This window comes from Anarrhichthys ocellatus, unplaced genomic scaffold (genome assembly GCF_004355925.1).
Source record: "Anarrhichthys ocellatus isolate YVR2014 unplaced genomic scaffold, GSC_Weel_1.0 scaffold9, whole genome shotgun sequence".
In the NCBI taxonomy this organism is placed as follows: Eukaryota; Metazoa; Chordata; class Actinopteri; order Perciformes; family Anarhichadidae; genus Anarrhichthys; species Anarrhichthys ocellatus.
The window spans coordinates 8,576,041-8,586,368 of record NW_022280039.1 but is presented as its reverse complement, the minus strand read 5'-3'; the positions used below and the strand labels follow the sequence as shown (position 1 = coordinate 8,586,368).

At 40.8% G+C, this 10,328-nt stretch overlaps 1 protein-coding gene across 1 annotated transcript in view; it reads left to right on the top strand.

Moving 5' to 3' along the window:
• The window catches only part of naaladl1 (N-acetylated alpha-linked acidic dipeptidase like 1), a 34,223-nt gene extending 26,323 nt beyond the window's left edge, over nt 1-7,900 (top strand). Inside the window, exons 5-19 of the mRNA XM_031849125.1 lie at nt 1,602-1,794; nt 2,003-2,096; nt 2,193-2,297; nt 2,641-2,726; nt 2,822-2,941; nt 3,018-3,103; nt 3,375-3,438; nt 3,581-3,648; nt 3,779-3,870; nt 4,366-4,459; nt 5,169-5,250; nt 5,487-5,660; nt 6,077-6,164; nt 6,262-6,354; nt 7,215-7,900. Of these exons, the coding sequence (XP_031704985.1) occupies nt 1,602-1,794; nt 2,003-2,096; nt 2,193-2,297; nt 2,641-2,726; nt 2,822-2,941; nt 3,018-3,103; nt 3,375-3,438; nt 3,581-3,648; nt 3,779-3,870; nt 4,366-4,459; nt 5,169-5,250; nt 5,487-5,660; nt 6,077-6,164; nt 6,262-6,354; nt 7,215-7,392 (1,617 nt within the window). The 3' untranslated portion in view covers nt 7,393-7,900. The remainder of the gene's footprint in view (nt 1-1,601; nt 1,795-2,002; nt 2,097-2,192; nt 2,298-2,640; nt 2,727-2,821; nt 2,942-3,017; nt 3,104-3,374; nt 3,439-3,580; nt 3,649-3,778; nt 3,871-4,365; nt 4,460-5,168; nt 5,251-5,486; nt 5,661-6,076; nt 6,165-6,261; nt 6,355-7,214) is intronic.
• Nucleotides 7,901-10,328: the final 2,428 nt, after the last annotated feature.

Below are 10,328 nucleotides of genomic sequence, written 5' to 3'. Positions count from 1 at the left end.
AAAAACTCCGAATATTTCTTCAGCAGCAGCAGATAGTCGCTCGTTGATAAACTCTCTGAAATACTCAGCTGAAGACATTGTTGTTTTCTGTCAAATGGAATAATGACCTCCACAACGTGCGAGCAGCGAGCGCTGCAAGCGGCTCTGTTGTTTCCTTCTTCATTTACTTCTTCTGTGGTGTTTAACGGCAGCTTGCATCCCTGTTTTTGCATTACTGCCATCTTTTGGTTTCAGTCAGTTTCTATGTTCCCAACTCCTAAACTTTCCCCATCAGTCCCGTTGCTCGCAAAAAGTTTGTTAATTTCCAGCAACTCTATGACCACCTCTGGTTCTTTTAACAACCACACAGGAGTTATTGGCCAAATGACAGTAGGGCAAAGCTCTATATCAGAGACTTCTTCTTGCTGTTGCTTCTCCTATCAGCCAAAACTTGTCTTTGGTACTTTATCTCTTGTAATACTTTTTTAGTTGGATGATTATCTTCATGACCTCTCAGATTTATCCAATAATTAACCAACAGGTGTTTTCTGCGAAGACACAATGGCATTTCTCCTGTCTCTACTTGGATGGCGCACACAGGTGATGTTCTTACTGCACCTATACAAACTCTGAGGGCCCTGGTCTGGATATAATCTAGCTGTTTAAGTGTGGTTTCTGATGCTGAACCATATGCTATACTACTATAATCTAATCTGGATTTAAGTAGAGTTTTGTAAATGTGTATCAGGGTTGCAGCCTCTGCTCCAGTCCAACCCTACCAGACATCTCATTACATTTATAACTTTTTTTACACTTACGAACATTTTTAATGTGGTCTTTCCATGTTAATCTGCTGTCAAAGTGTACTCCTAAAAACCGAAATGACTCTACTATTTCTAACTTGTTTTCATACAGATTGTTGTTTACTTCTGCTGGATGTCACTTTATTAAGTTCCGACTGTGGAAGCCGAGTTACTTTTTTTAGGTTGTTCTTGTACACGTCTTGCTTCATTTCACAGGAAATTTTGTCATTTTTCCTCTCTGCACCAACTGATGTCTTTTCGAGTTACTTATAAAGGCAATCATTTAAAATTAGAAAAAAAAACAATTAGCAGAGATGGAGGAACTTTACACACGTATCAATGACACTGTGAAGAAATACTCATGCATGCAAAATTATAGTAATTGTACCAAATTACTATCAGCCAAAGAGTAATTAAAGTATAAAACACCCTCACAAGAATCTGGGTCCTCTTGGTCCAGACTGGATCTGCTGAATACAGATCTGCTGGTCAGAGAGAACCTCCTCCTCTTTACAGACTGTGAAGTGTATAGTGCACAAATCAGCAATCGACACCATATAAGTATGTATCGCCACAGTTTGAACCACTTCATATCAGCTACAGGTTTGTTTTTTTGCCAACAAAGGCCCAGAAGAGTCAACTCTGAACACAAAAAACAAATATGCATAAATGGTGAGCACAAAAATAAGGTTGGGTAATTATAGCACTGCAATGCTTCCAGGTGGAATGGCTGTTAAAATAAGCTTATTGCAAGGTGTAAAATCAATGAATCATGTTACTAAAATTGAGTTGTTAAAATGCCATGTGTGTCTCATGCAGGCCATCAATGCAGCACCCTACGGAGTCATTGGTGTGCTTGTCTACACAGACCCTTTGGACATCAACGATGGTGTCATGTCAGACACCAATGAGACGTATCCTCACTCCTGGTACATGCCGCCTTCTGGTGTGGAGAGAGGTTCTTTTAACACTCAATATGGAGACATGCTCACACCCTACCTGGCTGCCAAAGGTAACCAGTGACTTGTGTAAAAATGGTGCTTTTCATTTTTATTGTGTGTTTATTCTACTACTGCTGCACTTCGACTCCAGTACAATCCAGGCAGGGACTTTTACAACAGCTTCCAAGATCCATACAAAGATACAATCCGGTCATTTATATTCTTTTCATTTTAATATTGAAGTTTTCTATAAATTCTTTAAAAAAAATTATTTTGCAGAGGAAACCTACAGAATTCCAGTCGAGAACATCACAGGGATCCCTCCCATTCCAATTCAGCCAATCGGATTTGAGGATGCCTACAGGCTAATCTGGTTTGTGATGAGACAAATCTGCTTGTGAGATTAATACATTCCAAAATGGGTTGGTTATGAACTCATTCTGACTTGTTTTTCCATTGGTCCTTTCAGTGAGCTAGATGGAACAGCAGCTCCAGCTCCATGGCAGGGAGCATTCAACTGTACCTACAACTTTGGCGGTCCGGGGTTCAAACCAACATCTGCTTTCAACAACAGGTCGCCAACTGCCAGACAAATTCAGAAATTAGTTGCATTTAATGTTGATCTAGGATAAGTATTAAGCAATGAACCTGTTTAAATTATAAAATAAACATCATCAAACTGTTCATTTTTACTTTACATATTTTTACTTTACATATTATATCTAAGCTAAGGTTGACAAATGTATCATTTTCAATGCCATACTAGACTTGTCCAGCTCCCATCAGCGTAGAGAGTAAAATCAGTTTTTTTCAAAATAGAATCTCCTGTTGGAGATGAAGCAGCAGTGTTGCAGTGGGACATGATTTTGTCTTCATTCCTTGTTGCTGATACTTCTGAATTTGAACCTCTTTTCCAGTGATGTGAAACTGGACATCTTCAACTATGCAGAGGTGAAGAACTCCTCCAATGTGATGGGAGTTATCAGAGGCAGTGTCGAGCCAGGTGAGACTTGTGACCAAAAAAGCCATTTTATATAATCTACGTATTTGCAGCTTGTAATTGTTCTGCTGTGTGTGTGTTTGTGTCCGTGTCCACAGACAGGTATGTGATCTATGGGAACCACAGGGACAGTTGGGTTCACGGTGCCATCGACCCGAGCAGCGGGACGTCGGTCATGCTGGAATTGACCAGAGTGCTGGGCAGGATGGTGAAGCAGGGTGAGGGCAGTCTGAATAAAAGACAAATTGTTTTGTTTATAGTGCTGGATCAAATTTGAATCTCTCTTGATTTTAGGCAAATGGAGGCCTCGCAGGTCCATTATCTTTGGAAGCTGGGGAGCGGAGGAGTTTGGCCTTATTGGGTCTGCAGAATACACGGAGGTAATTTGCCATTAATCCACCAAGGAATATGTTCATGACCAATAGTTTTGCTGATACAACCTCTCTTGGCCTGGTATGACCGGTAGCTAATGGTGGCTAACGTTAGCAAACTTTAGATGGATATTCCTGTATAACTAATATGTCATTTTTCTGGGTTGTTTACTCTTTACTTTGTTCAACTGTAACACAAAATGTACCATTATTCCATTATTTGTATTTGCTTTAAATATTGCAAGTGACAAATATGACCGTGATCTTGTCTTTTCTCCAGCAATACTTCACCAAGCTCAGTGAGCGAACTGTTGCTTACATCAATGTGGATATAGCTGTTTTTGGTAAGAAACCCCTGCTGTACTACCTGTTAGGAGTAAATATATAATTTTGCTTGATTGATGAATTATTTTTCAGCCTTCAGATATTTGTATGAATGTTCTTGACGCTATCTATGTATTATTTTCAAAATCTTCCACTCCGCAGCCAATGCCACTCTCAGGGCTTCTGGGATGCCATCACTACAGAACGTCATCTTCAAAGCCACAAAACAGGTGAGCGCTTTAAACAAAACAAAAAATGTATGTTAATTAGTTTATCTCCAGCATTTTAACTTAAAAATGAAAACAAAACAATTGTGCACACACCAGGAACTTGTCACATGAAAGTGTGTTTGTTCCCTAGGTCGATGCACCTGGACTGGACTCCACATCTGTGTATGACAACTGGATTCGATATGCCAACAGGACAAGCTCGGCCCATGGACCCATTCCCAAGTAATGAACAGTTACACCTCTCTAATTTTCCCACCCAGTGCATTTCGCCCGTTGTTGATCTAGTCCAAGCAGCTTCATCCATAATCTTTAGTGGATAGGTTTTGACTTGTGTTTGGACATTTGAAACAACAAGGTTAGCTGGTTAACTGTTAAAATCCTGGATCAGAGTGATTGAGAAATGTGAACCCACCTTGACTGTCTCTTCAGTAGAGAGCCTAATCAGAGGTAACTAGGCTCCTGATTGGCCAACAAAGGCATAGTGTGACTGCATAATTGTGAACGTGTGGATCTAATTGTTTGCAGCTGAACAGGAGCATGCATTCTCAGCAACAACAGAATGCATGGGATACAATATTCCTGCCTGTTATTTCTGAACAGGCAGCACCTCATCAGATAAACCCACATTCTTTAGTTTTTTTCTTTTTAAACACTCAACAAATCATTGCATTGAAAATGAAAGATGTTTACAAGATGTTGCTTGTCTTTATTTGACAGGATGGGATACTTGTCAGGAGCAGGGAGTGATTACGCTGCCTTTGTCCATTACCTGGGAATCACTTCCATGGACATTTCGTACACATACGACAGGGTATGCAAGACTCGCTGCCTTTGACTTACTGTAATATGTTTTTGTCAGTGTTGTATGTAAGTCTTAGGAACCTTGTATCAGACTGAAGCCAACAGACAAAGGACTAAAAAGCAGACTCTGGACACAAGGTGGTGAATCTAAAAGCATAACTTAAGGCAGGGTTCGGTACACAGGTGTTTTGTCCAAAAAACAGGCAAAGATATCAAAAGTAGTCGGCAAAAACTAAGTAAAAAATTACAGAAACAGGGTCTAAACCCTAGTGAAATACACTGGGAACTAGAATGAGGCAAACTAATGAGGCAGGTGAAATTAATCGGGTGGCAATCACACAGTTGGGGAAACACACGAGGGCAGGAAGGGAAAATTTCTGAAAGAAGAAGAGAGGTGAGTATACAAAAGTAAGACAAGAAATAATAACTGAAAAGTGGAAACAATTAAAACAGAACCCAATCTAGAGGACTGGATGTAACACCTTGTATGGTAACAATTCTAATAACCTGTATTACAGTTTTTCCACCTAAATATGCAGGCTATGGAAGACGGTAGCAACAAGCACAACAAATATCTAAAATCTGTGGTGCAATGCTGTGGCCACAAATGAAAGCCGTGTTTATTATCTTTATGCTGACATGAATTGAACTCTTCATTGGTTCCAAGACACAATCCTCCTACCTGGCAACCGGATTTATGGTTATTTTTCTTCATACAGAGCAAAACTAATGCTCGGATATACCCAGCGTACCACACGGCATACGACACCTTTGACTACGCTTCAAAGTTCATTGATCCTGGTGAGCAGTGATGTCCCATCGTTTTTTTTCTGTCTCAGTACAGATTATGCTTTATTTTATGTTGTATCATTCAAAAATGTGGCGTATTTCACAAAAAGCCTTGTATTTGTCAGCCAAACCGTTTCTACTCGGTTTTTCCATCGTATGTTGTCAAATTTGACAACAGGAAAGACGGTAAAACATTTGCCAACAATTTATCTTGTATAACATCACATGCTAGCACTTCCTCCTCTCAGGGTTCGTCAGTCACCAGGCCATTGCCAGGACAGCAGGAAACGTCCTGATCCGACTGGCTGACAGCCTGGTGTTGCCATTAAACTGCAGTGACTACGCAGAGATTCTGGAGGACTACCTCAACACAGCAGTCACCCTATATCAGCAACAACTGCAAGCTAAGAATATCTCCATGGGTAAGCACAGGACAGTTAGAGATGCTTGAGTGATGCAGGGGAATATTGCAGAACGCACACCAATAGAAATGCTATGCAGGTAAATTAATTTCATCCGGGTTTCATGTTTCAAAATGTGAAGACAAGACTCCAGTATTTCTAATGGAGCCAAGGTCGCTGGCATAATGATTTGACTTACTGGATTACCTCTAATTGTTGGACCTGAGGTGGACAATGTTTCTGACATGAACCAAAATGGTCTATGTCTGAGGAAAAACCTGAAGACACAAGTGCTAAAACCACTGTCTGCAGGCTGCATTTAAGAATAGAACAAACAGCAGAAGCAGCATCGGTTTCTCCTGCTAGCAGTCACAGAGGATTGGAGAGGGTGAAGTCTTTGCAGAGAGGCTGCACAGCTGATCTGTGTCTTGTTTCAGAACCACTAAAAAACGCAGTGGCCAGCTTTCGCAGTGCAGCTACTCATTTGGACCAGGTGATTCGCAGTTCCGACCTGGCAAATGAAACGTAAGAGCACAAACATACATATTATTATCTCCTTTGCCGTCCACATAGAAACGAATGGCAGGCCACCACCTCTTTCTCTCTGTCTCTCTTCTCTTAGACCACTGAAGGTCAGGAGGATCAACGACCAGCTCATGCTGCTGGACCGAGCCTTCTTGGACCCTCTGGCCTTCCCAGATAAATATGCATACAGGTAAGATGATGATGATGATGTGTCAGTCTTAAAGCCCTAGGGAGGGCATGTTGGTTTCTGGTGTTGCATGCAAAATCTAAAGAAGCTGTGTAGTTTGCAGAGTGCGCTGTACTTGATGGCCACAAGGTACATGACAGTAGCAGAAATAAAGGCCCAGTAAAGGCCGACTACTTATTCTTTATTACCCTGGTAAAAGGCACTGTTTTAAGTAAACCTTCTGACTCAAAACGGTTAACAGAAAGTGCTTCTGCAGGGCTTCTCAAGTCACCTTTTTTACCACAATGTCAGTAAAGGGTGGACCCAAACACAGTGTGTGGAGTAAATGGAGGATGTCTTGTGGGAACCAAGGGCTGAGCTGAGAATGGAAGGCAGATGAGAGTGCGAGTGTGGCTGGTGTGGCAGCTCAGGGTTATGGTAACAAGCTGATGAGACAGGCAGGGCAGCCAGAGAGTAATGATCCCGGAGACACAATGAAATAGGGTTCAAGTAAATAGCATGTGCTTTAAATCCTTATTGTGATCATGCTCAAATGGCTGTGCCTAAAAAAAGTTTGACAGAGCTGCTTGCATCACTGATTCTCAATGTTGTTACAAAGACACCTGTAGAGCATTTATTCAATACAATAAACTTAATTTTATTTATCACATATGCCGCATTGTTGAGGCTTTGTAGAGCTCAGTTTCTTTTTTTAAATCTTTTCTGTCTTTTTTCCTCTCAGTGACTTCCTCTTACACTCCTCTCCTCATGCCATGTTCGGGATAATTAGAGTGATTAACCGCCTCATTATGACTTAGCTCATCTCAATTGTTCAGTTGCCTGTCATTGTTTTGTCACTTTTTATTTCCCTGTAATTCACGCAGGCATGTTATCTGGGCCTCAAGTAGTGCCGGCAAGCCAACCTTCCCAGGTCTGGCTGACGCCTATGCCAACGCTGAGTTATCAGGACAGACCAGCGACTGGGACAAAGTGCACTACCACCTGTCAGTCCTGAGCCAGGCCATCGAGGGCGCTGCCCACACACTGGTTGACGTCATATAGATGAAGAGGAGGAAGGAGTGAGGAGCTGTACTCGCTATGGGAATTTAAAAAAAAAAAAAAAAAAACAGACCTGCAGCCAATGAGCACTGATCAGCTCGGCCATGATGGGACTATGGATGATATAAAGTGAGGGCATTTAGGAACCAATAAACAGTGACAGGAATGGTGTATTGAAATATTTTGATTGAAATATTTTTAAATGATAAATCTTTTTTAAATCTTATTGCGGCTCTTCATTTCAGATGAACCACTGTTAATACAGTTTTATTTTCATGTGTACACCAACTGTTCAAATTAGCTTACACTACAGATTTAATGTACCTGTTGTTCCTGCAGATACTACTTTCCACAGTGTGTGAACAACAGTAATTACAACAAGAACAATAATTAAGACAATGGTCACTAATGACATACGAGACACAAATATCCACCTCAGTAAAGACACAGTCCAATACATTATCTTATCTTGTCATGTATTTATAAAGAAAATAAACGACCATCACTTCAATTTTTGGTTATGTTGGAAACATTTTCACAATTAACATGTAAAGGGTCTTGACAAAGATTTTTTTTTTTTTACATTTCAAAGATCAAACGCAGCACATTTTGCTTGAGCAAGAATGAGTCACATTCAATGACGGATGATGACTTGCTATTTATTCAGACATTTACATCATCTATGTGTGCCAAACTATTATATCTGACAGGAGTAGTAAACAGACGTACCCCCCGAGCCATCAGACTGTCTGGGAATGAGGAAAGGAGACAGGCACTGCAGAGCTATAATAGCAGAATGATGCAATGCAAATTGACTGTGTTTATGATCCTTTATACATTTAATCGATCAAGACCATCCAAGACACATATTGAGCATACAGAAGGATAACGATTGTTGCAAAGGTTAGTCATATTGGGATGAATGCTTATTTGCTACATTTGTCAAGGATATCTGGCAATTGGTACTTTTATATGTAAGCGTTCTTGCATGTTTTCTATGAGCCTGCTGCCCTCTTCCAGGCCCAGATGTGTAGCTGCAATACTGACTCCTGCCACCTGGGGTCAGAAAATGCTTTGAGGCAATCCTATAGACCTAGTCAGCATTTGGGATTACCTTTATCAATATCACAAAAAGAAAAAACTGAGTGACAGTAGTGGCTACAAACCTAAAATCGGCAATCTGGAAAAGGTAATTCCTTTCACAGATCCATCTCACCAAAATAATGAAAATAATGCTGTTAAGCCTGGACAATAGTCATGTGTCGGCCAAATGAAGAAGCGTAAAGGAAGAGAGAAAAAAAGCTACAGAGAGATGGGAAAGAAGAAGTGTGAAAACCTTATCAGACTACATGGGTTCTTCTCGTCTTTCTTTCCTGTTCAGGCTCTCCTAACACAGGTCTGTTGGTTTTATCCAGCCACCTCCTCTCTGGTTAAAGTTTAGTGTTAGTCACACCCATCTGAGCCCTTCCAGCCACTGCAGGAACACAACTTGGAGGTATCACTGGTTTGTATTAAATAGTAATGGTTGGGTTGATTTATTTTTATCCTTTAACCTTTATTCTCCTAAAAAAAGATGGGCACCTTTAGTTCTTATTAAACTATAAACAACGTTACAAAGGTTGGTGAAATGCAGTCAAATGCCATTTAGAAGCATTGAAATATGCATTCAAAGCAACACAAGACATTTCACAGAGCTCTAGAGACAAAGACATGTGCTGCAGATACCAGTTGACAAGCAGTAATCTTATTAAATCCGCATTTAGCGGTCTTTTCAGTTTTCATTAGATTGTTTTTTTGTGATTTTGTCTACCCACTGTATGTTAAAAAAACATCCTGGAAACCATCTTTTGGATGTTACACAAACTACAATGACCCCATTAGTTCAGGACCAAGCTGTAATCCATATGTTAGTGCATTACAGGAATGACTGGCCGTTTTGTTGGTGTGAGACATATATAGATGTTCCTCTGTATTTTTAGCTGGGGAATATTTACAGAGGATGGAGTCTTTTTTCAGAAGTGCTGTATTTCAGTGATTCTTAACCATGGGGCCGCGGCCCACGATGGGGCCGCGAACGCCACCTAGAGGTCCGCAAACAACTTTTTGCACCGGTGGGCCGCGAGGGCCGCGGGACCGCATAGGTTATCAATTGAAGACACCAGAGATATTACTGTTCTCCATGAGACGCTCAGTTACAATATAGCTTCCCATCACCTGGTGGCGGTAATGCGTCAGTCAGTTGTTTAACAAGATACAATAAGCAGAACAAGAAACTCAGCTAGCCGCTAGCCCAGGGATGGGTAAAGTACGTCCGTTGGGCTTTTTAATCCGGCCCGTCAAATATTTGCACAAAATTGTCCGAACTATAATAAAGACTAGAGCTGGGCAGTATACCGGTTTTAATTTCCCGTATGATATGAATTCTTCACACACCATTATACCGGTGCATAGCCAAATCAACTGCTGTCTGCTTTCAACAGGCAGCTAAATGTACTCTTTAATGCTAACGCATTGCGGTCAGCGCTAGTTGTCTTATATGTATTGAGAGGGAACCCTAGTCATGGTCATAACTTTATAACACAACAATTAACAACCCACAACTAATGCTCTTTAACAGAGAAAAACACAACAGCACACAACAGTCTGTGACACAAACAATTTGTAACACTAATAATTGTACATTTATAACATTTCACCGCCGAACTGCATGCTGGGTACAGCTCGCGAGCGAGCCTGCTTGCTAGCACAACAGTCTGCTAACAGCTGGGAGAGGCTCCGTTGCTCCAGTAACGTTACATTAAAGAACAAAACAGAGCATGCAGGATGAACAAAGACAGACCGGAGCAGTGTTACATCAGTGTTACATCATTTAATGAATCATAAACATTATATGATTTAACCACTAGAGGGCAGCAGTGTTAAATCATTGAATGAATCAT